Source organism: Sceloporus occidentalis, unplaced genomic scaffold (genome assembly GCF_023333645.1).
Source record: "Sceloporus occidentalis isolate IW3139 unplaced genomic scaffold, rSceOcc1.0.p SCAF_1, whole genome shotgun sequence".
NCBI lineage: Eukaryota > Metazoa > Chordata > Lepidosauria > Squamata > Phrynosomatidae > Sceloporus > Sceloporus occidentalis.
In genome coordinates, this window is record NW_028316981.1 from 58,061,099 (window position 1) to 58,087,118 (window position 26,020).

The following is a 26,020-nucleotide window of genomic DNA, read 5'->3' on the forward strand; positions in this document are numbered from 1 at the left end:
GAGGTCCTCCATTTTCTTCTTGGATGCCCTACATGTTTGGAGGTGCCTTGTCCTCCTGTGTGGCTAGGACACACCTGGTCACTCTGTCTGCGTGTGTGTGTCCCGCACACTCACTCTCTTACACACTCTCTCTCACACACTTACTCCAACCCCCTTGTCCTGGGCCAGGTGGGAGGGGGTGCCAAGATTAAGGCAGGCAAGGAAAGGAGGAGGAGGAGGAGGAGGGTCCCAGCCAGCAGTGCTCCTGGCCCCAGTGCCGGGTCTGTGGGTCTGTGGGTGGACCTCTCCCAGCGCATGCGTCCGCCCCTCCTCTCCCTTCTCCCCCATTGCCTTTCCTCCTTGCAGGCAGCGTCCAACCTGGAGGAGGAGGAGGAGGAGGAGGAGGAGGAGAAGCAAGGCGGCTGCTGCTGCTGCAACTTCTGCTGCAGGACCTGCGAAGAGGAGGAGAAGAAGGATGTGTACCAGGCTCTGCTCCTTCCTCCTCTTCTTCCTGGCCTCTTCCTTCAGGCTGGCTGGCTCTGCTGGAGGCAGGAAAGGGGCGGCAGGGGAGGCATGTGCATGGAGGGTAAGCACTTCTCTCTGTGTGTGTGTGTGTGTGTTGTGTCTGCTGCGCCACTTGTTGCAGGGCAGGGGCGCCTGGGGTCCCTCCTGGCAGGTGGCCGGAGCCGGTCTCTAGCCCTGGGAGAAGGGGCTCTGCTCCTCCAAAGAGGAGGCAAGAGGGGAGGCAGCCCCTGCACGCCTGGGGTTGGGAGTGTTTGTGGCTGACTCTGATATACACCCCCCCCACACACACACACTTCCTCTCCTTCTTTTCACACACTCATCTTTTCTCCTCATCTCTCTCTCACACACAAACACACTCTCAGGCACTCTGCCTCTCCCTCTTTCTCTCGCACACACGAGCCCCCTCTCAGTGTGACGCGCACACACACTTTCTCTCTCACACACCCACCCACGCTTCCCCCTCTCTCACACACAAACACTAGTACTTCCCCTCACTCTCAAACACTCCCGGTCTCTCTCCCTCCCTCCCACACTTCTCCCCCTCTCTCTCTCTCGCACACCTATCCAGTCTCACACCTTTCACTTACCTCCTTTTTATTTCACATGCACTTTTCTCTCACACACATTTTCTCCTTCTTTCACTCACACTACTTCTCCCTTACTTTCTCTCTCTCACACACTTCTCCCACACACACTTTTCCTTTCTCTTTCACACTTCTCCTTTTGCTCTCACACACATACTTCTCCTTTCTCTCTCGTACACTATGTCTCCATCTTACACACTTTCTCTCACATACACTTCTCCTTTCTCTGACACACTTTCTCATACACTACTTCTCCCTCACACACTTTCTCTCTCACACACTTCTCCTTTCTCTCTCACACACTACTTCTCCCTCTCACACACTTTCTCTCTCACACACTTCTCCTTTCTCTCTCACACACTACTACTCTCTCTTACACACTTTCTCCCGGCCACACACATGTCTTCTTTCTCTCAGGCACTTTCTCATACATACTTACTCTCTCACACACACTACTTCTCCCATTTACACACTTTCTTTGTCTCACGCACTTTCTCATGCACACACACTTCTCCTCTCACACACTTTCTCTCTCTCACACACAAACCCTGTCAACCCCTTCCTCCCTGGGAGACCCTTTCTGCCTCCTTTCCTCCATCCTGCAGAGGGGCCTTGGGGGGGGGTCTCCCGGGGAGGTTGTCAAAGGGGGGCTGGGAGGGCAGCCGAGGGGAGAAGGCAACAAGTGTGAAGTCACTCTTTTCCAGGGCTCTTTCTTCCTTGCTTCCTTTCTTCCTTTTATCCTCCGCTTCCTTAACGAGACCTGCCCTGGGAGGAGGAGGAGGAGGAGGAGGAGAGGAGGGGATAAAAGGCAAAAGCTGGGCCTTTGTTATTTTAATGGCTGGGGGCTGCTTTGGCTCCAGGCCTGGCCATTAGACCAGAGGGGAAGAGGGGGCTTGTAAGGTGATAAAAAGAAGAAAACAAGGAGAAGAAGAAGGGAGAATTGTTTTAGGGCTTTGCCTTTTGTCTCTTGGAACAGCTTGCTCCTTGTAAAGTTAGCTTCCCTGCTTCTCTCCCTAAGTGTGATGCTGGTGGTGGGGTTCATGCATATTTGGGGGGGAGGATTTCGAGAGGATGCCTTCCCTTCCCCTCCCTTTCCATTTCCAGCCTTATTACAGATTCCAGATGAAGGCTTGTCGAAGGGCATGAGTGACTTTCATTGCCTCTCCGTTTTTGTGAGCCTGTCACGGAGATTTCCTTGGGTTCAGATCATGGCACTGAGTGAGCTGGGCCAGGAGACAGCTCCAGCAGCCCTGCAACAAAACCACACAAAACAAAACAAAACAAAGCCCAACTGGAAGACCTTGTAAGGAAAGAGAGGCATAGCTGCAGCAAAGGGCTGGTGCCCACCAAAAATATACTTTCTTTCTTTCTTTCTTTCTTTCTTTGGAAGGGCAAAAAAGTACAAAAGCAGCTAAAAGTTTGTAAAAGAACTTAACTCTCCCACTGGGGGGATATTATTTGCATCTTGAATTTTGGTTAACTGATCAAGTCTTAAGGAAACATGCTGCTGTTTCGCATAACAAAAATGATACTTGATTTGCATATTTGAAAAGTATGCATACATCAGGTAGAGTCCCTTAACAACACTAGCTTTTGAAAGCTGCAATGCTTGGCTGGTTTTTTGTCTTTGCAATGGATGTTCAACAGAGCAGTAGGCGATGGATTATATTTTCTGATAAAATTGAAATTCAGTGTCAAAAAGCACAACAAGGGAGGGCTCTATTCCATCCTGAGCAATACGGAAAGATGTGAGAACTCTCACAATGGTTGGGTCTGATTAGGAAAGGCTGAAACTGACATGAATTAGTATTTGCGTAGACTACCCACTTCTTGAAATATATTTGTCTCAGTGGTATAAGTCTACATCCTTGAATGTCCCTCTCCCTTGGAGAATAAAGAGTGTGGATACAGAACAGTTGGTCTCCCCAAGCACTGGCTTCAAGATAGGGCCAATTGTCTTGTTGATTGTGTAGTATTTATCTTGGGCTGCAGTGTAAGTTTTGAATAGCCTTGACACACTATTAAATGACTGATGGCCCCTGTAACACATTGTCTGCTCTGGGGCAAGGCTGTCTTTGAAGTGCTACCCTGTAGGAAGTAAAAAGACTATTTGCTCTATTAAAATTCCTTGGTATTTCCTCTGTTTAACCGCAGGCCACTTCCCCTCTGCCACTCTAAACACTGCAGGGACACTGACTGATTGAAAAGGCATAAGCCCTGAAGTAATTGCAGCCCATTCAGGCAGATAGCCTTAGTGTAGCCTATTTATAAATTAGCATCCAAGGGATGAGAGGTGGCTACATCTAAAAAAAATGAAATAAGTTGGGAAAATAACTTTTTTAGCGGTTCAGAGGAGGGAATTTTGCTTGTGCATTGCAATATGTTTTAACTTGACAATCTAATAATTTATGGCACAGTCCTAACTTTGTTTACTCAGGAGCAGCAAGATGCAGTGAGTGGCCTAGGAAGTAATGTGAATGGTAGCATGTAAATATTTGAAACCCAGTTATTATTATTATTATTATTATTATTAACTAGTTATGAAATGACGGAGTGTGTGAGGAAAGATATTTAAGTATCTAAATAAATCTAGCATCTTCCAAATGTGTAATGATAAATTTAATATTATGCATAGTAGAGTTTTGTTTAAAGACTAGATTTAAAACAAAAATCCAACTGTGACCATTAATATGTACATACTGTTGTAATCTGCTTTGATTTCTCTGCAAAAAAGCAGAATAATAATAATAATAATAATTATTATTATTATTATAGTCAGTGTGCCTGTATTTCCTTGTAGAATAAGGCGCAGTCCTGTGCATGTTTACTCAAGAGTAAATTCTGTTGAAATTTAATGGTTTACTTCTAAGTAAAAATGCTTTGCTCATGCTGCCTGTTGCATTCATTATATATGCTTGCTAATTAAAGCTGCTGAGCAACATTGTAAAAGACCCTTTAATGAAGACCAGCTGCCCTTCTGAGCAGCTCACTCCAAAGGTGACAGGGCCCGAGCTTTGATGTGTATTTCCCTAAGTAGTTTTTCGTACAAGGAGGGTCTTGCCAATGATGTTGGTATTTTACTAGGCTATAATAAAAATGATATGAATGTAAGGCTTCATTTGTAAACAAAAGGACTGAAATGATTCTTTATAGTTTGAGGAAAACAATTTATTTTTTGACACATTTAAATAAAGAGGCAGTAAGCATGATAGCTTTATGTTTTAACTAGATTAATAAAACCAGTGCTATGTCCAAAAGCTGATCTGTTGTATAGCTCTCTTTAAAGTATTTCCCTTTTGGCACGAGTCAGGGGTTTTTGTCCTACAAAGTTAACAAGAGCTGCCTTTTCAGTATAAGCTGGGTTTCTGAAATCAGGGGAGGTTTGCTTCTAGATACCTGGGATCTATGTGTACTTCCCCCAAGATGTTGAAAGTCTACCCTGACTCCCCATCACACACACACACACACACAAAATCTTACAAAGGTTCATCATCTTCTTTTTCCTTAATAAGAGCCCTTGAAGAAATATCAGTTTGAAATTCCCCAGTAGCCAAAAACATCAGGAGGAGGGGACATAGCAAAATTGTTCCTATGGACTGTGGAGAGTATGGACCCCCAGTATGGCTTCTAGGCAGTACTATGCCCACTCCTGCATTAAATCTTTAGAGCACTTACTTTAAATCATATTTACTGAGGCAGTGCACAACCAACCCCTGCTATTGCATGAAAATACAGTTTCATTATCCCTTATCCAGAATGCTTGGGACCAGAAGTGTTTCAGATTTAGGATTCTTTTGGATTTAAAAAACATTGCATATATATAACGAGGGATCTTGGAGATGGGACCCAAGTCTCAACACAAAATTCATTTGTTTTGTATACATCTTATATACACAGCCTGAAGGTAATTTTATACAGTATTTTGAATAGTGTGCATGAAACAAAGTTTGTGTACATTGAACCATCAAAAAGCATAGCTGTCACTGTCTCATCTACTCTGCCTTGACCCTTAAAATCACACCATTAAGCCAGTCTAAAGCAGTGGCCCTTTCAGAGGGAGTTTGCCTTTGGCTTCCTCTGAGATTGAGAGTATGCGACTTGCCATGGTCACTCAGTGGTTTCCATGAGTGACTGGGGGTTTTAACCCTGGTCTTCAGAGTCATAATCTAATGGTCAAGCCAGTATACTGACACTCATTTGTCTCCGTTGGCACAGACTATTTCAGAGCATCGTAGGACTGATGAATAAAAACAAAGCTTGGAACAGCTGTTTCTTCAAACATGACTCCCAGAATCCCCCAGTTGGGAGAGGATGGGTGGGCAGGTATAGTTCACCAGATTATAAAATTTCCAAGGCTAAGATTTTTCAACTGCTTTCACTTTTCTATTTAGAAGATAATTCAATTTCAAATATTAATCTGAAACCAAATTTAAACACAGATGTTATCATAAATGTACCTGATTTCACCTGGTTTGGAAGCAACAAAGTTTTTGGATGCGAGACTTCCAGGGAGTGCCAGAAATCTTCAGTAGGGCTGTCCTGCCTGAAATCCTAGAAAGGCATTGCTGCCACGCAAAGGTGGCACTACTAGGTTTGATAGACTGACAGTCTGATTTAATATAAGGTAGCTTCCTATGTAACGCACAGCTTGTTTCATGCATCAGACAAGGACATACCTCAGAGATGTGAAATCAACTTCACCCCAAGTTGTCTTCATGATTCCTGGGATACTAGTAATGCTTGTGTACTTAGAGATATAAGTAGAAAATATCTCCCTCTACCCATAGCCTCAGAGTAGCAGAACCAAAAGGCAAAGAATGTAGCATACTTAAAATCCTAGAAACTTCATTTAGGTCTTCTCTTGTATCGTGGGAGATGAGCACTTCCTGCCTAGTTTCATACTTTAACAGTTAGGCCTTAAAGACACTTACCCAAGATATCTGCTTGCTATTTACAAGGATACTCCCAAAAGATGGGTCAACATGAAAAAGCAAAAAGGGATAGAACAGTTAACATTGTATGTGCCTCCAAACTGCCTCTCAATGTATAGCAACCACATAAATTTCACAGGCAAGGAATACTCAGGTGATTCTGCCAGTTCCTTGCTCTGAAATACAGCCTACAGCACCCGGTGGCAGTTTCCCATCCAAGTATGAATCATGGCTGACCCTACTTAGCTTTCAAGATTAGAGAGATCTTGTGCCTTTAGGATGTTTAGGCAATGCTATACTTATTTGACAGTAAATGTTTCCAATTTTTTTTAAAAAAAACCCCAAATCTTTTGCACTGATCTGTTCAGATTTCATTTATGTAAGTGAAGTGTACCATTTGCAGTTTTATTTCTAATTAAAATGGTGAAATGTAAATGCTCTTTATCAATTACATTTTAATTGGAAGATTTTTTAAAATTATAACATGCAATAAAATACACATTGTTGTTAAAGATCTGACAAATTATAGACTGCAGTCAAGATTGAAACACAAAAAATAGCATTTGATGATTAGTGCATAGTTTGTTTTTTAAAAAAGATACATTTAAGCATTAATGGAACGCATTCCTTTAATGAAACAACATATTTTAATGCCTTTCTGGAGCAGTGTGAAAGCGTATTCAGTGGTTTGCCATGAATGGAGCAAAACCTGGTAGAGCATATTATCTTAGCAGGCAGCCTTGGGCTTTAATTTCTAACCCTCCAGTGTGTCTCCAGTAGGAGGGACTAGATATTTCTGATCTTACTTCTGGCCATATTCAGATCCAGCCAAGCACTCAGTGACTTCCCTGACTTTTTTTTGTATATGGCTGTGGGAAAATTCCTGGTTGGCTGGCTATGAATTAATGAAAATCCTTACAATGCTTCACTAATGATAGCTCCTGTGGCTTTAAAAAAATGCTATTGCCTTTTTTTAATTTGGAGAAGGTCATGGAGGTTTACAGAAACTAAGAGAAGGTAACATCTGGTTGTGCTCTGCTGATGGCGGCTTTTGTGTGAAGAAAAAAGTTATGGTGTTTCCTCAGCATCAAAAGCTTTCAAGGTGATCCTCCTAAGAATTCCTTGTAAAATGCCCTTCCCTCAAGCTGTGAGTTCTAATTAATACTACCTTCCATTCTTAAATGTTGGTTCTTACTGTTATCCCAAATTTCTAATACTTAAATCCCAAAGGATTATCTAGCAATATTTGTTTGATTATATAGATAGTAGACATTTGAGAACTTTCCAAAAAGTTTTATTTCTAAATAGACTGGATACCCTTTAAATTGAAGATAACCTTTGGGCTCCTTTAATACTGTTCTGGTATAAGGGATGATACCCTCTGTGCAAGGTGAGTCTAATATATCCAAGAGAAATTATGTAGCCTTCCAGATGCTGGTGAACTGCAACTCCTAGGATTCTTCACCAGTGGTTATGCTGACTTGAGCAGCTGAAAGATGAAGTTTAGCAGGATCTGAAGGGCTGCACAACTCCTGTCCCTGATTCAAAGTCCTGCTTTTAGTGTGTGCACCCATTGCAATGTTGGAAAATGATCCGGGATGCTTTCCTCATGGTTCAGTCAGCAGTTGTATAAAGAGAGGAGGGTTCCTTCTACAGATTTGTTAAATATTTTGGGGAGTACTGTTAAGACTTACCTGTTAGCACCAGCTTTTGCTGTTTGGGATTAAGCCGGTGTCTTATAGAGAGACCTCATTAATTTAGATAAATTCATGGTGATGTTTTTTATTGTTTTTACTCTTTCTCCTGCGGGAAGCAGAAGATATCTTGGGTAGCAGGTTGTCTTTCATACCCGCTGCTTGAATTATAGCAAAAAGGTCTGACTCCTCTCCTCTTGTGGGAAACCAATCCTGTGATCCCCCAGCCTAGTGCCTGCTTCTGCTCTGCTCTGTTCAGATCCTGAACTCTAAGACCATTTTCTCTTTATCTTCCACCCAATATCTTTGCCAAAAAGATCCCCTTTCTCTCTTCTACCTACAGTCCTTTCTTTCTTATAGCCCCACCCCACCCTGGAAAAGTTGAGACTATGGAGAGGGAAGGAAGCAGTCTAGGTTTGTCCAAGAGCTCCATATCCCTTCCTTCAGCCCCACTAGCTATAGCACTGTGATCCCACTTTAACTGCCATGACAGCATCCTATGGGATCCTGCAAATTTCAGTTTAGGGAGTGCCATATAGAATTTTCAGCCAGGGAACTATACTGCCTCACTGAACTACCAGTCCCAGGATTCCATAGGGTGTATCTACAGCAGTTACAGTGGAATTATAACTATAATTATGCAGTGTGAAACAGTCTGTGTATGAGTTTTGCTGTAGCAAAAGGTGAATTGGGGCAAAGTTGTGGAGGAAGGTGGAAATATGTATTGGAATTCTATGAAAATGGGTGCATCTATGAAATGGAAAGGGGAACTAGGAGAGACAGAATATTCAGTCTATATGTATACATGGTAGGGCAAGTGTGGTGTAGTGCTTTTAGTGTTGGACTACAACTCTGGAGAACAGGGTTCAGTTCCATGCTTCGTCCTGAAACCTACTGGGTGATCTTAGGCAAGTCACTCTCTCTCAGCCTCAGGATAGCAATGGCAAACCTTCTCTGAAGAAATCTTGGCTTTTTGATATTTGGCAGTGTCTACTGATCCATTGTCTATTCTGTAAAATACTTCGTTTTGTTTTCAGTATCTGTTGTTCTTATTGGTAGTAGTTAATCCTGGAATTAAAATTAAATCATCCCATTAATTTGCATGAGAATCAGGAGTATCAGTGCCCATATTGTGGTGACATTTTTATAGGCCCAACCAAAAAGGCACAATTCTTTGTGTAACTTTTCAAAGTGCAAATGGTTCTTTATCAGCAAAGATGGTTCTTTTTGAAAGCATGCAGGGGATGCAGAAAGGAAAGTAACAATGCTAGAGTTCTCTTGCACCAAGCAGCATGTTGACTCATGACAGTAACATTGTCAGATGCTCAGAGCAACATGTAGGCTGTATGGTTATAAAAAGGTCACTTTCCTTGGCCCCCCTCTGCTGCACGCTTTCCTCCCCTGACAAAGACACTTGTGCACTTCATCAATTTGTACAAAGAATTTTGGTTGGCCTAATAAAGTCTCAATATCAACTTTGGAGTTTGTGTTATAACTAACACTGCATTTGTATGACCTCCGGAGCTAATTACTTATATCAGTGATGGTGAACCTCTTAGAGGCCGAGCGCCCAAACTGCAACCCAACATACAAACTGCTGAACAGTTCCATGAGATACACTGTTTTGTAGATAAAAACTGTGCACATCTAAGGAAGTTGTTTCCCTTATGTGAAGTCAAAGGCTTTCACGGCCAGCATCCATAGTTTTTGTGGGTTTTTCGGGCTGTGTGGCCATGTTCTGGAAGAATTTATTCCTGATGTTTCACCTGAGTCTGTGGCTGGCATCTTCAGAGAATGGTAGCATGGAAGTGAGTAGGGTATATACTATATACAGTGTGACCCTTCAGTAGAGCATATGTGTTTTAAAAACAGATTCACATGTAAATCAATTCCTCTCAACCAAGGGTAACACAGTATATATACTCCTCTCACTTCCATGCCACCACCCTCTGAAGATGCCGGCAAAACATCTGGAACAAATTCTTCCAGAACATGACTGCATAGCCCCCAAAACCCATAGAAACTTTTGTTTCCTTGAGTTTTAGAGCACCTTATATGATTTATTTTTAATAAGCTTTCATGCATCATGGGCTTCATAAGACACCCTTGGAAATTATTTCAACCCTACAATCACTCCAAATATAAATGGAATGTTCTTATCATTTATTTGAGAAGCATCGAGGGACTTCTTGGATGAAGTGATATGTACTCAAATATGTCAGTGTTTGCTATTGCTTTCCTTTTTGCTGTGTATGTAATGGTTTGAGTATTGGACTAGAATTTGAATCCCTGTTCAGACATGGAAACCCGCAATGTGGTGTAGTGGTTTGGGTGTTGGACTAGGGCTACATCTGTACTGCAGAAATAATCCAGTTTGACACCACCTTAACTGCCATGGTTCAATGCTATGGAATTCTGGGAATTGTAGATTGTTGTGGCAGCAGAGCTCCCTGACATAAGGCTAAATGTCTCACAATAACTACAGTCCCCAGAATTACATAGCATTAAGCCATGACAGTTAATGTGGTGTCAAACTGGTTTATTTTTGCAGTGCAGATGCAGTCAAGGACTCAGGACACCAGGGTTCGAACCCTTGTTTGGCCACAGAAGCCAACTGGGTGACCTTGGGCAAGTTACACTTTCTCAGCCTCAGAGGAAGGCAGTGGCAAATCACCTCTGAAGAAATCTTGTCAAAAAACACTGTTAAGGTTGCTTTAAATCAGAAATGACTTGAAGGTGCACAACAACAAACCCCCTCTGTTCCTTCCCTTGTTCCATCTGTCTCTCCTCTACTGGAGCAGAAGTCTTCTAAAGTTGTGCTATCTCAGGTGACTTATATGGAGATTTTCAAAAGATGAGCCTCCATAGAATGTTTGTTTGTTTATTTATTTATTGCCTCTAGGAAAGCGTTCAGACATTTAGTACATGCAGCCGCACATAGCATGATGCAAAGAATGAATTCCAGTGCTAAAAATACTGTTTTGTAAAACAAAGAAGAATGCATCATAAATCCAATGGGAACTTCATTAGACTTACATTTATTTTGCAGGTGAAATTTCAACAGGGTCTGCTAAAGTTGCAAAAAAATCTGAAGGATAAATAAGAATCTTTCTTTTATATCTCAGCTCAAAGCGTAGTATTTCCATCAACACAGTATCCTGTAACAAATACTCTAATGCCAGGTATGCTATTGATGTGGAGTTAAAGGGGCCTTCCAACATTTTGGATTAGTTTATATGTCATCAATATATTCTTTCTTCTTGCATTCTGTGAATTCAGAGATTCTGTTTTAACAGCCCTAAAATACATCCCTTGTGTGTGTTACAGTCAAGGAAGTTTGAAATATTTTAAACATTTTTAACCTGCTGAAGAAAGGCCTATAATTGCAACATAAAACTTGTGAATTAGAACAAAAACTTTGTTATGCAGTCCTTTCAGTTATCATGCCTCAGAGTTCATGCCTCAGGACTTAATATACTAATTACATGTCTTCAGTTACCCTTATACTTCATCGTTTGACCCAAATAAAGTGTAAATCACAAAAAAAGAGGTTAAAATGTCAGTAAACTCTGTCTCTTAACAGGTGACAAACTCTTATTCTGCAGTGTTCCAGAACAACAATGGGAACAAAAGAGGAGAAAAGCCCTTCTATCTTTTATTCATAAGTTCAGGATAATACCAGAGGGTACAGCTTAGGTATTTCCAAATAGCTGCATTTCCAAGATTAATTCACTAATCACACCATTGACTTTTTCAGTAGCGACCACTAGCTGTGAATGTGGGAGAGAGATTTTAAATGGAACTTTTTCACTGTGCTAAAGAATGAGCTGCAAAGACAAAACTTTTCCCTTTAAGATGGTTTAGAAGTAATGCAAGAATCAGGGCAATAAACTGAATGTGAGGCGAAAGACCCCACATTACCCAACAGTTTTAATAACTATGAATAATTACATTCATTCCACCTTAGCTCTAGTTCACATATGTGCATTCTTTGTTTTCCATTTGCTTCTTAAACTTTCCTGTATGGAAAGTATTTAGTGATGGTTTGGATTTTCCTATAAATAATTATTTAGCTGTTCTGTACAGTTGGTTTCTCCCTTTTTAAAATGATTACATGCTGAAAGCCACTGTATGCACATCTTCATAGTTTGGCCTATAAATACTGGGTGTAATCTATCTACATAGGATTCCATTGTAATTTCCCATTAAAAGTTGATATAAGATTTGTAGTGTTTGAAATGCTGTTGCCTTCAAAGTGGAATGTGAGCACTGGGAAGAGAAGGCAGCCAGGATGGCTTTGTTTCAGCCATTGTATTGCAGATGGTGGGTGGTATTTGCTCCTTAAACATAGGGTTATATCTGAAGTGTAGCTCCATGAATACATTCCCTTTTTGATCACCGTGAATTGATTATTATTATTTATATTATTTATTTCATTTATTTGCTGTCTTTTGAATCCCCCTTTCATCTCTTGTGTATTCCTAAAACAACCCCCTTCCTGCCATCTTATTCCTGGGGTCTCCAGATCTTGTCTAGGTGTTGTAAAGTCCATGAAGCATCATTGATCAAAATGAAGCCCCTGTCTTCTCCCAGATATATATAAAAAGGGTTATGTTTTAGGGGCCCTTAAAGCCAAAGCCAAACCACAGAGATCCTGTGGGAAACCAAAATCTTGATTGCCGCTCAACAAAGTGGAAAGTTTGTTGCTGTAGTCAGGCCCCAACAGGTGTCTGTCGCCCTCATGCCTCACTCTGAGTTTCTTTGTCCATTTCATCTGCCTCCTGAAACCTGCATTCTCAAGCCTTGTGGCTTGGGTCTTTCCTGCTGTCTGTACACCATTTCTTGAGGAAAGGTATTTGCACTACCACCCCCTCTTGAAATCTCAATCTCTGCTATCCCCTTCCATATTTCTCTATTCAGTTAGCTCTGCATGCTTACTATTTGATTGGGTTATTGCAGTGGGCCCTCCCCTTACACGGGGATCTGTTCCGGATCCCTCCGCATAAGGGGAAATCTGTATGCTGGAGCCCCATTGTTAGTAATGGGGCTTGTGCCTGTGGCGTGCAGTGCGTGGCCCATTAGTTCTTCCGGAGCACGCGAGGGGCTCTTCCAGCACAGCTTTCAGTGTATGCTGAAAGCCACGTATGGCATGCCTACATAAAACATGGGTGTACTGTACTTTATATTTTCTTTAATAAAAGTTTGTGTAATTCCCCTTTACCTGGAGTCTTTATCAGTTATTACTGGTATAGATGGCGCTGGGATCCTGCATACGTTACGCCCTCTTGCAAAGCTGAGTGTTCCCTGACCTGTCAGTGGATGCTTTACAAATCCTGTACAAGTAGGGTAACAGAGACTAGGGTTCAAACCCCTGTTCAGCCATGGAAATCCACTGGGTGACCTTAGGCAAGTCACACATTCTCAGCCTCAGAGGAAGGCACTGGCAAAACTCCGCTAAACAAATTCAACCAAGGAAACCCTGTGATAGATTGACCGTTGGGTTGCCATAAATGAGAAATGACTTGAAGGCAAACAACAACGTGCAAATTACAAGCACTTTGGGGATTAATTCAGTTTTTGAATTGGTTAATAATATGTCTCTGTATATGTACATGTAAATGTAATTAAGCTTCTAGATTTGATTACTGTATTATAATATTAGAGGTCTGATAGAAAGAAGCCAGATACTGGAAAGAATAACAGCCTTGACTCATTTCAAAAACAAAAAGATGTTGGGGCTCTTAAGCCTTCTGCTGTAGTGTTACATTGCAGCATTCTTTTCAGTGTGTCCTTCAGTCCTCAGTGCCACAGAACTTTAGTAATGCAAACAACTGGATTAATATCAAGGTCTTTAACATTCAGATCTTTGAATTAAATTTGTGTGTCTGTTATTTGCATCTAAAAACATCTCCCTCATTCCCTAACCAAGCGATCAAAGTAATGTAACCTGTGCCTCTATTTTTGTTACACACATTGACAGTCTATGGATAACATTACATTTTTTCAGCGTGTAACTGAATATTCTAAATCCCTAAAGCAGTCTCAAATGTATGGTTAATAAAAGAATTTATTGTACTGGATGTCATCTGTTATATCACTCTGGGAACAAACCTGGCAGTGACTGGACAGGAAATATTTCCATTTCAAATCACTGCAATCTTTTATGGTCTAGCTAGGGCAAAAGTGTCTGATTTCAGCAAAGTCACTGAATAGTGTGTAATGAAGACATTTTTATTGATTGAATACATATTATCACTTTTCAAATATTATGGTCTTTTTGTTTTGCTCTGCCCCTTAACATAAATACATATAACTGTGTATAACACAGAGACATATGTGTTTCTTCTCCGATAATGAATATTGGGAAAATTGTTATTGGCAGAGATTATATTATTTTTCAGGTAAACATCTGGGAATTCCCAAGACAAGTTTGTGAGTCACACCAAAAGCTTTTAAGATTTCAAAATTCTGTTTTTTATCAACTTCTTCATCTGGGGAGCTTGCATTGCTCCTGTGTAATAATTGGCATATGTTTGGGGTATGGCTTTACTACAGACTGTTTCCATTTGTCTTCTCAAATGTCAAGTGCAAAAACTGTGACTTGTTTTCAGGCCAATGGAAAGTTAAATTGTATTTAATCTCTATTCTGCTTTCATTTGAAGGTAGATTACTATTTCTGAACTGAGTCCCGTCCTCTTCTGCGCCAAAAACAAAATGTAGAGTTTTACCTACTATTTACCAATAACAGTAAGGTTTAGTAGTATAAACAGTTATAGCTCAGTGGTAAAGTACATGCTTCGCAATGCAGAAGGTCCTAGGACCTAGGTTCATTTGTTGGTATCTTCTGTTAAAAAGGATCTGGGATAAGAAATGTCCCTTTTTTAAGAGCATGGAGAACATCTGCTGTTTGTTGGGGACAAACACAGTAGGGATTGGTGAGATTGTGGGACTTCTCTGAGCCTAAATCCAATGGCTAGTTCAGACTTGAGTTTGTCCGTTGAATCATTGGGGAGTCAGAGGGATTTACATAACAGTTACTTTAAAATCCAGAAAACGTCTAGGAGTGGATTCTTTGTGCCTTCTTGAGTTGGGACTGGCCATTGGATTTAGGCCCTGGCATCCCGCTGGTTGAGGGGGGTTGTTCTAAAGCTCGTGCAGTACTGTTTTGAGTGGACAAATCATTTACCCTTCCTCACACACTAAATTCCATATCCTAGGCAACTCTTTGGGATTCTTATAAAAGTGTGTAAAATTCAATTTTGAAAAGCATGGGTGGGTGAATTATTTCAATTCCCATTCATTTGACCTGTACTGTGTGGCCTGCATTATGGTCTAGGATTCCCAGGTATCAGGGTCTGGCCCCTCTTCTCTAATTCTCAGGGCAAGGGAAGGAATCTGGCTTGAAAAATGAGTGTGCACGCATTTGTGTGCATGCATGCATCTATTTCTCCTTTATTAGACCTGGAATTTTTAATTGGAATGATGTACTCTATGTAGCTGTGCTTTATGTTTAATATGTCATGCTTATGCTTACTGACATTACCTGGGGCTGCCTCCTATGACATCTGCTTTGTAACATCATCAGGACAATGGTATCACAGGTGGGGAGGTCATGCCTAAAGCTCATATGGGTGCTGAAATCTCAGGGCCTAGCCTACATCCTACGGTGTGATAATTGTCTGTTTAGAACAGGAAATTGTTCCCCTGTTAATTGAACAAAACTCTTCTGACTTTCCTCTGAAGCCTAAAGTAGCCTGTCCATGTTATACTGTATATGTTTAAGGTTGTCTTTCCTTGCTGTGGTTAGCACATCAAAGGCTTAACCTCCTGGTGCAACCTGGAATGCTTGAAGTGTTTGCTAATGGATGTTTTCTGGTCTGTATCTTGTTCAAAGTATTATGTAGAACTGTACTTTTGTAGTAAGTCACACGCTTTGTAAATAAAAACTCGCAGGTATAGTTCTTGGCATCTGCACATGAAAAGGATGAGAAAACATGTGAAAAGAAAAACATCTCTGACTGAGTCCCTGGAGACTAGATCAGAATGGTTACATTAATATACATCCTGACCTGAATGACAGCAGCTTTATATCGAAATAGGGATACAGGCATCAGATTGACAGTTGTAGTATCCTAGGTGTGGTTTCCAGCCACAGATCCCTAGATGATGGCTGAAGCTGGTGCTGATCACTGTTGGAGATGATGGAAATTTTGATCCCATAACTTTTGAATGCTCCCAGTTGAGAATCATTGGGGTATTCGTGCAGTGGAAAAGGGAAAATGGGGAGTGAATACAGTAGAAGACCAGAAAGGAAGACTGATATTTCTTAACAGGTATATCTGTTGTGCTTGTGTGGTGTGTTCTTTGCCTTGTCTCCTGTTAACCAGAACAGTCCAAAATGAAGTAGAACCCATTATTGTGGATAGTTGCTTTGAAGGAAACACAGTCGTGTTTTAATGTACAGCAGGGGGAAGAATCCCAAGCCTCTTCCCATGTTGTCAGTCTGCAAGTCTAGCAGCTCTAATCAGCATAGCCATTAGTGAGTAATGCTGGGAGTTGCAGTCCCACAGCATCTGGAGCACCTTGTGATCCTCAGCTCTGATGTATGGTAATTGTATGAGCATTCAAGGATATTAGATCAGGAGTGGGGAATTTTTGGCCCTTCAGACTAAATCCCATCCTCTCAGTTGTTTGTCCATGCTGACTTCAGTTGATGAGATTTGGAGACCAAAAACTTATGAATATCATAAGTTTCCCTGCCATATATTAATAGAAGTTTTGTAGTTTTTCACTACAATGTCTTTAGCAGGCTACTGAATGAATTTGCCTTGGGCTGATTGCCAGTTCGTTCTCATTTTAAGTGTTACTCAAGACATAGCAATTTGTCTTCAACTACATCTGCCTAGTCCAACGAATTACTCTTCGTATGCATTGAACTACAATCTCCATCACCCCAAACATCATCGCTATTCTACATGGAGAGGATTAATGTTTCAGTTCAACACATCAGGAGGGTGAGAGGTTAGGAGTAGGGGAACCAGGAATTTGAAATATGAAATACTTCCCATGTCTCTTGAAAGAGCAGTTAAGATAGTAACACTAAATTTCCATTCGAGAATCTTATGTTCCCATGAGTTATTTTCTTTGTTCTTTTATCCTGGGTAGGTGTGGTGTGTGAGGGAGTTAGGCATACATAGAGAATGCACTAGAAGATTTCCTTTTCACCTTTGGATATCTTTCTGCTCTTCCTCTATTTTTATTATCTGAAATCTCTTGTAGCCTGTGGGGACTACCAAGTATACAGTCAGTGTGCACTTTTCTTTGTGATCCTTTACATTCTTCCCCCTGAAATCTATTCCAACTTTTTAGCATGGTATAAGTATTAAGAAAACTAATGAAGGAATTTGCATTCCCTTCCTTAAAATGTGCATACTTCATTTTCTCCCATTCCTGAGGAAACTATTGAAACCATCTGTTGGACAGTTTCCAGGTGCTTGTGAAGGTTTTAGAAACAGAGGCTGCGCGCCATGCTTCCTATGCTTCTCTAACTTCCTGTGTTTATACCTAAGTGGATAGTAAACGGAACTGCCAATATTGAAATTCTTTATCCTTTCTTCTAAACAATTTCTAGAAGTATGGTTTAGGCTGCAATAGTGTACAGGTTTATGTGCACAATGCACAAAGGGGCTTAATTCTGAATATACATATTTTACTACACCAAAATACTGGAACCCTATGTTTTTGGATATTCCAAAAAGAGTCACTTTCTTTTTGCTTTCAGTCGTGTAAGCTTTGGTCTTATGCCTTCTTTTCTGCCAACCATTTTACCATAATAGTGAAAGTTCAAATGGTTGCATTTAGTGACATTATAGCTTGGAAACATTATGGTTGAGACCACAGTTTGCAAAATCTGGAATACAAGAATATAAACAGCTTGTATAATATAACAGAGACCCAGTCAGAGCTGTTCAGAATGTCTCAACTTGCAAAAAGCATTGGAAAAAAGTATGAGTGGTCTTTTTGGCATGCTTAACTGCACTGAATTCCTAAGTCTGACAAAAGATTTCAGAGAGCATTTTGAAGCATGCTAAAGCTGATCCTTCTGTTACAGGTGGTACCTTGTGGTTTTCAGAACAGTTTGGTTATTGAGTAAGCCTCTGTGAGGGACATCCTGCTAATAGTGCTAAAAAGACAGAATTGTTTATGATTCTGGCCAGTAACAAAACTTTTCTTCTCAGCTCATACCTGTAAACCTGTATCTATTCAAAGATAGATATCCATTCAAAGACCGAGAGGTTAGCAACACCAATATCTAAAAGCCTAAACTATGAAACTAAATCAATATTTTTTTATGTTTCTTGTTTCACTTGTGGAATAAACAGTGTCTTGAGGAATTCAGGTCTTGCTTGCTAAAGTAGGCTAGGGAGTCCTTTCTCTCATCATACAGGTGTTCAAATAGTGGTCATTGAGCTGATTCACTGTAGTTTAGCAATATGGTAACAAGGTGAACATCATGCTTCCACACTGTCTTGTCCCTCCTGGCATAGTGAAGACGATTGTAGGACACTTGACTTCTGTTTTTGGTTTTCGTGTAATTCAAACCCAGCAAACTGCATTTAGTTAATCCTAATTGTGTTAGTAGGAGCAAGTGGGTTATAATTTGTGCTTTGTGAAACTGGTTTAGTACACTAGCATAATTAAGTTTAACCATCACTTAGTGTTAGGGCAACACACTACTTTGTGATGAATCTAAAATGGAAGTAGAAGCTTCTGGTGTTCTCTTTGTATTTAAGCTGTGATTTTGTGTTGCATGCAGATTAGCTCATGATTTCTGAACCTGGAATGGCAACCTTATATTTTCAAGCTTTCTAACATGTTGCATAAATAAATGCATGCCCTTCTTTCTCTCTCTTTAAAAAAATGATTCATGGAAGGAAAACCCAGTAACACATTTTATTTTACTGTTTGATGTTTCCCCAAATTCACTTCCATTATCCCTACTCCAGCTTTTTTTCATGAGCCACTTCTTGCATTACTTGCGTAGCGTGGTTGCCATTTCCATGTAGTCTCCTCCCAAGCAGTTCTGGCAGTGTTTCAGATGTGGACAGCAGCTGTGGGAAATATATTTAATAGTTTTGGGCCAGCTAACTTTTTCATTCAGGTAGTATGAGAACTCCCCCAACATTTTCATGAAATATGAAATGATAATGATTAGAACCGGCCTTATCTTGTTGCATGGCTAAAGACATATGTTCAGCATTGTACAGGTTGAGTCTCCTTTATCTGGCAGTCTGAAATCTGAAATATTCCAAAATCCAAGACTGTCTACATGGCTGGCTGAGATAGTGACACCTTTGCTTTCTGACAGTTCAGTGTATACAAACTTTGTTTCATGCACAAAGTTATTGAAAGTATTAATTTAGGTAAATTAATTTAATGTTTAGACTTGGGTTATATATTAATGATATTTCATTATGTATATGTAAATATTCAAAAATATTCCAAAATCCTGTCAGGGATGATGGGAGTTGTAGCTCTTCACCTCTGGCTCGAACTCACCACCTTGTTACGCACCGGCGCTGACCAGTTTTGGCCAGTGGTTAAAGCTTTGCTCTAAAGCAGCAGAGTTACAGAGAATAGGCTGAAGACCCTGACAAACTCTCCAAGCCTTCTCACTCTTGCTTCCACAGAAGTCTTCCCACTTCTTCAGGATCCAGCTGGCTCTTGTATCTTCACTCAAGACACCAGACAACTCAGTAGTCTTATATAAAAGATCTACTTTATTCTACTATATACAGCTCCAAAACTATCCAATACAACTCATTACTACCCACAAAATACATTGGGATTCATAGCCATTATTATAGTCATTGCAAAATACCACCCACTGTTGTCTGTTTCCACCCAGTGGGCGTGTACATCCACTCTCATTGGTTCTCTTGTTTCATCCCATAATTAATGATTTCATCATTTCACCTTGTCCACTTAACAATTCTCAGGTGTGTTCAATTATCCACTTTACATTTCTGTCCTTGGCATTTAGGACTTGCTAATTCCATTACCTTTTACACCTGTGTGGCTTCTAATTGCTTCTGCTGAGTCACCCTGACTCTCACATACATGTTTTATTTCTTTCACTTTATGTCCCATGTTGCATTTTCCTTAACAAATCCACCCCCCCCCCCCAAAATCCCGAACACCTCTGGTCCCAAGCATTTCGGATAAGGGAGACCCAACTGGTAGTTGAATCAGAACCCATAGAGTTGAAGCACGGGGATGCTGCTGTCATCTGTTACCCCCACACAGACTTCCCTGGTCCGTCTGAGCCTAGTTGCAGTCATTCCAATACCTGGGAATGTGTGGGATTTTCCTAGAGACAATACAGTGTTGTGAGGCTAGTTATCCCTGCTATAATGCAAAATACAGTTGCTAACATTTTTGGATTCTTCTTGGGCGCATAATTATGATGGATGTGCTCTGCCCTTCAGAATTCTCCACTGTACTTCTAAACATGTTTCTCTCTCTCTCATATACAGCTGGAGCACTTATCTACCATATTTTAGTCAGCTGAATGTAACCATAATCAAAGTCGTTAACCTCTGTAGGTACCATTTATTTTTTAGCAAAACCAAGACTTCAATATTGAGCATGTATGTTGGTTTCCCCCCATGTTTTCTTCTTGTTATAGCTTCAGTCATTACCTTACAGACTCTTAATTCACTAAACACCCTAAAGGGGCCACATCTTCCCCTCCCCCTTGTATCAAAAATAGTCATCAGGTTTTTTTTGTTGGAACACAAGTCATAGGAAGAACCATTCTCTGGTATGTTCTGTTATGCTCATGAAGTTCATAACTCCTTTACAGTATTTCCCTTTCTGTCCATGACAATATAATGAATGGCTCTGAAAACAAGTACCAAAAGTCATGCTTAGAATGGAAAAATAGTTGCACATGATGAATTGAACAATAGTCAGTTGCTCGCCTTGATTTTGTGAGCTCTTTTCATCAAAGATCTAAAACTGCATTTTAACTTCAGATGCAGGTCATTAGTGTTATAACACATAATGCTCCCTTAGGGATGGATAACTGTGGGAGGCTAGGGGGCAACAATACCCTTCTAGAAACCTTTGGGGGTGCACTTCACACACCCACTAAAATCCCCCCAATTTTTTTAGTAGCCTTGTTCAGGTGTTAAGCTTTTTCAGTGAGCTAGGCACTGGTCTTCCATCCCAATATCACTAGCTGCTCTAGGGAATCTGACAAGGTGTGTGGGGATGGGTAACCGATTTGCAGCTGAAAATATGTAGAAATTTCCATTAAATCAGGAACACTGCTTTTTAAGGTCCCCTATTGAGCAGGAAAGTTTGACTGTAGTTTCTATGTGTGTTCATGTAGAAGCTTTCTTCAGATCTCCCTGCTCTATGTGGAAAGGCCAGAAGTGGGAAGGGTGGTTATTACCAATATGTGTTGCCAGATTCCCTGTTCAGGAATAACATCTGAGCAGGGCTGCTGTGTATAGGCTTGCCATATCCCGCCTGGGGGCGGGACTTTCCCGGTTTGGGGCGGGGCCGCACGGTCACGGCCCGGTTTGGCCCCGCCGCCGGGATTGCCCCTGCTCCCGGGCGAGATATAGCAAGCTGAGGGAGGCTTTCCCTTGCCGCTTGGGCCCAGGCTTGCAGGGAAAGCCTCCCTGAAGGGGAGGAGTCCCTCTCTGCCTGGGCTCTGCCCCCGCCAAGGGCGGGGCCCAGGCCCAGAGGGAAAGCCTCCCTGAAAGGGAGGAGGCCCTCTCCGCTTGGGCTCCGCCCCCACCGAGGGCGGGGCCCAGGCCTGCAGGGAAAGCCTCCCTGAAGGGGAGGAGTCCCTCTCTGCCTGAGTTCCGCCCCCAACGAGGGCAGGGCCCAGGCCCAAAGGAAAAGGCTCCCTGAAGGGGAGGAGTCCCTCTCCACTTGGGCTCCGCCCCCACCGAGGGCAGGGCCCAGGCCCATAGGGAAAGCCTCGGAGGCTCCTATTCAAATGTAGGACACAAAAAAAAATGTGTCCTACATTTGAACATTTTGTCCTACATTTGTCCCGGTTTGGAGGTCCTGATGAATGGCAACCCTAGCTGTGTATACATAAATACATGGGGTATGACCCAGCCAAAGTTAAGCAAGTTCTAAATCCTGTTGGTTTTAGCGGGTAAAGTATTTGCTTTAATGAACACATGGGATTTGGAAGCACTTGATGGGTTTCTGCTTGTGCTTGCTGCCATGTATTTCCTAGTAAAAAAACTATACTGAATGTCAATAAGAAGTGGATTAAAAACAAAAGGTGCAGTGTATTTAGAGAAGAGAAATTCTTTGGCATTAAATTATAAACTTGATCCTCTGGGTCACAACTTGCTTAAAGAGACAACATTGCATGCCAAGTTACTTGAAAACATTCCTATTGCCTAATTCAGTGGTCTTGCTTGCAAGCAATATTGGAAAAAAATGTTTATATTACATATACAAATCTTGACATGTGCATTCCCTTCTCTTTTTAATATCCTGTGAAGAGATGGGGATCACCTATCCATTTTCAGTTTGCCAGGGTTTGTTATAATATTCAAGCCTAGGAATTGCAGTTACTGTTAATGGTGGACCAGACTAACTCTTCATTTGTTTATAAAGACTTATATTAGGGCAAATCCCTTTCAAGGTAGCTTAGAAAAAACAACTTTGTTAACTGTGGCTTGCACTTGTCCCATTAAGGTAGATCATAGGTACAAAACACAATGCAGAAATAATCCAGTTTGAGACCGGTTTAACTCCCTGGCTCAGTGCTAGGGAATCCTGGGAACTGTAGTTTTGTGAGGCATTTAGCCTTCTCTATCAGAGAGCTCTGGTGCCACAATAAATTACAATTCCCAGGATTCCGTAGCACTGATCTAGGACAGTTAAAGCAGTCTCAAAATGGATTATTTCTCCAGTGTATTTTGGACCATGGTTAACATAAATCATCCTTCAGACAGATTTAGGTGTAAATCCAAACCATAGTTATTTGAAATAAACAGATGCTTCTCCTTTCTTCTTGGGGCCATAATGAAGTGGAAAGTTACTATGCACAAGCTCAAATCTTATGCATATAATAGCAAACTGTGGCTTAGCACTGAACTGAGGAATTTTTGGCCTTCAGGGATTGATGAATGACTGTTTCTGTCCTTTATCACCACTGACCTATCTGAGAGGGCTAATGGTAATTGGAGTCAACCTCTGGAGAGTTAATATGCAAATAATATTGAGATTCCCCCACAGTGTTCAGTAAAAGATATTGTATCTTATTTGTGGTTTGAAAAATCTGGTTGGGTGTGTAATGCCTGTAGTCACGTTCTGCTTTTCACAGGCAACTCAGTGGCTGATTTGAAATAAAGCATTAAATGACTACAGTGCCAATATAGTTTTATTGAGACACATAGCATACATGTTTAATATCGGAAAATCTTCAGTAGTTCCCTGAAGTAATTCATATTCAATGTAGGGTTGTTGTCACATTGGTAGCAGGAAAAATACATATACACACACATCAGTTTTACATGGAAAACTGTCTACTGAACAGTAAGCTTCTGTTTATGTAAATAGAGGTTAATGCAATTAAAATCTAAATCAGCAGCACTCATCATTTACCTTTCTAATGACATAGGTTCATTATATTGAATTCTGGCAATTTGAGGAACTGGGAGTGGAAGATCTGTGTAATCTCCACAAAAATTTGGGAGGACACAAATTTGAAGTGTCTGGAAATGCAAAACAAAAGAAAGTATCTAGTGACTAGATCAGGTCGCCAAGAAGATTACTCCCTTAAAGGCTGCTTTGTGTTCTCAGGAAGTCAACTGTTAACTGTGTTAACATGAGGAGAGGGTTTTCCATCCCAGAAGAGATTAAAAGGATATACCAGACAACACAATGTAGTAGTTGAAAAAGACAAATTGTTTAAGAGTAATGTGCAAACCCATGAAAGACTCATTGCTAAATTTTCCTTAGGAGTACAGACGGAAACTACTTTGACATTGCATATTTCATGGCAGGAGGTCAGAGCTTGGCAAGTTACATTTAAAAAGTAATTATACAACTTGTTACAGGGCAAAAAAGAAGAAACCTTGTTACCCCATAACATTTGAATTGGAGGTGCTATTCATTATGCCGCTGTTCTTTTTGCTACATGTGTTTGTGTTATGTGCGTATGCATGCTTTCAAGTTTCCTATGGAAATATGGAGACCCTCTGAATTTCAGTCTTATGAAAATGGCTTTTTTTTAAAGGTAGAAGCCTCAAAATGGCTCCAAAGGAATTTGATTCCCCTTTAAAATTAGAACAATATGTAGAAAAAAGTTACTTTTACCAGTCTTGTGGTTTCTAAAGATAAATTGTAACATGTAGCCCTTGTATTGTAATTACTATCAACTGTGGTCAGGATAGCTAATGATCAGGAATGATGGGAGGAACTGTAGTCCTAACAACAACTCAAAATTTGGGGAGGGCTGAGTAAACTTTACATTGATCACAGGTGTTACTTCTGAATAAAGATGAATAGGTTTGTGCTGTAAAAGTTCATAAAAATGTTATGTACTGCATATTCTTTCACCAGTATAAGACTCTCCCTGCAAAATGTACCACTGTATCTGTTTTTCAGTAGGACTATCAGCAGAGCATAATTTCAGACACAGACAGTATTTCTACTAAAATATATGTATATGTATACTCTGTGTTGCTGTCATGCAGCAAGTATAATCTATTAGATTATACTGAGTTTTATATGTGTATGTATACACTGTTGAAAAATTAATTTGGGAGCTAATACAAAAGTATCCCCCCACCCTGGAGAATAGTGTGAATTGTAGTAAGAAAGTGACTATTACAGATTCTGCCCAGGCAAGATCCTGTCCTCTTTAAGTACAGTATAGATATTCAGGTGAGTCAACTTGGTTTAGTGGTTTGAGTATTGGACTAAGATTCTGAAGACCAGGGTTTGAATCACTGCTTGGCCATGGAAACCCACTACGTGACCTTGGACAAGTCACATTTTCTCAACCTCAGAGGATGGCAGTGGCAAACATTTTGTCAAGAAAACCCTGTGATAGGGTTATCATAAATTAGAAATGACTTCAAAGCACAGCAACTATATACCGGTGTAGTTACGCCAGATTCCACAGTTGTGTAACTGACTGCAAAACAAGCACTTTGGTCTTGAGTTCACTTGTTCAACAGTAAGTTAGTTCCCCATCTACTCAATCAAAAGTGAATGAGAGTGCTTGTGAAATGACTGGATGCACTAGAAAATGCACTTAGGTAACAAAAAGCATACTATGATTTTTATACTAGTGTAATGCCATAAGATATTGTGGCTATTTCTCTTAACCTTATTCCTGTTACCAAACTTGTTTGGAAAAATGACTACTAGCATGATGAAGTTTCCTATTTGTTGAAGTTGCAGGTGGGTCACCAGAGAGTGCAGGCTGCAGCAGTTGACATCACTGCTCCCCAAACATCTGCCGTTTGGCAGAAATGGGCTGTGATGTTCGCCGTTAAAATGCTGAAGTGCTGCTACAGTGAAGATGCAGAAAATAATTTAGAAGTAGACTGGAATACATGCATATACAAAACAAACAGAATAAAATATTTATTTTTAAAAAAGGACTGTTTTGGGTCTTTCATTTGGTCACACTTCTCTAAATTTCTTGGCAACATCAGAGTTTGTTGTCTGCCCTACTGCTGGACGAAACAGCACTATGAATCACTTTATCCAAACCATTCTTATCAGACATTTTGAGTGTTTCATTTATCTTCAGAGAGCTTGACAAATTCAAGCTTAAAACTCAGTAATATTTATCATTTCTCTCTGCAATGTTAAAACTCAAACCAATTGTTCAGTTTGCCTTGTGGGAGCATGAAATTAGGAACATATGCATGCTAATTAACAACATGTGAAATTGTGATTGCTTTTTGGTCTGCTGCACATGGCTTGGGGGGGGGGGAATCATTAGTTCCTACCTCCGTAACCCAATTATAATTAGTTCTTAGGCACAAGTTTATGTGTCTTATGCTGATATTTAAGGTGATGATATGTCTTGAAGTCTGTCTACAAGGTTGCATCATTGTGACATTTCATTGGATGCAGCCTAACTGTTGCAATAAATCTCAGCAGAATTATACAGGTAGTTTATGCAAATAGTATTTATCTTTTTAAAAACAAAACAAAAACAAAACTAATTCTATTTCAACCTGAGGTTCTTCCTACATAGTCGAAGAAGACATTCTCTTATGATTAGACATCGCTTCCTAGTTGGGAA

The 26,020-nt window shown here is 40.6% G+C and overlaps 1 protein-coding gene across 1 annotated transcript in view; it reads left to right on the forward strand.

Moving 5' to 3' along the window:
* The first annotated feature begins 454 nt into the window (after nt 1-454).
* IL17RD (interleukin 17 receptor D) overlaps nt 455-26,020 on the forward strand; it is a 64,500-nt gene continuing 38,934 nt past the window's right edge. The window contains exon 1 of the mRNA XM_089522295.1: nt 455-565. Within this exon, the coding sequence (XP_089378421.1) occupies nt 455-565 (111 nt within the window). The remainder of the gene's footprint in view (nt 566-26,020) is intronic.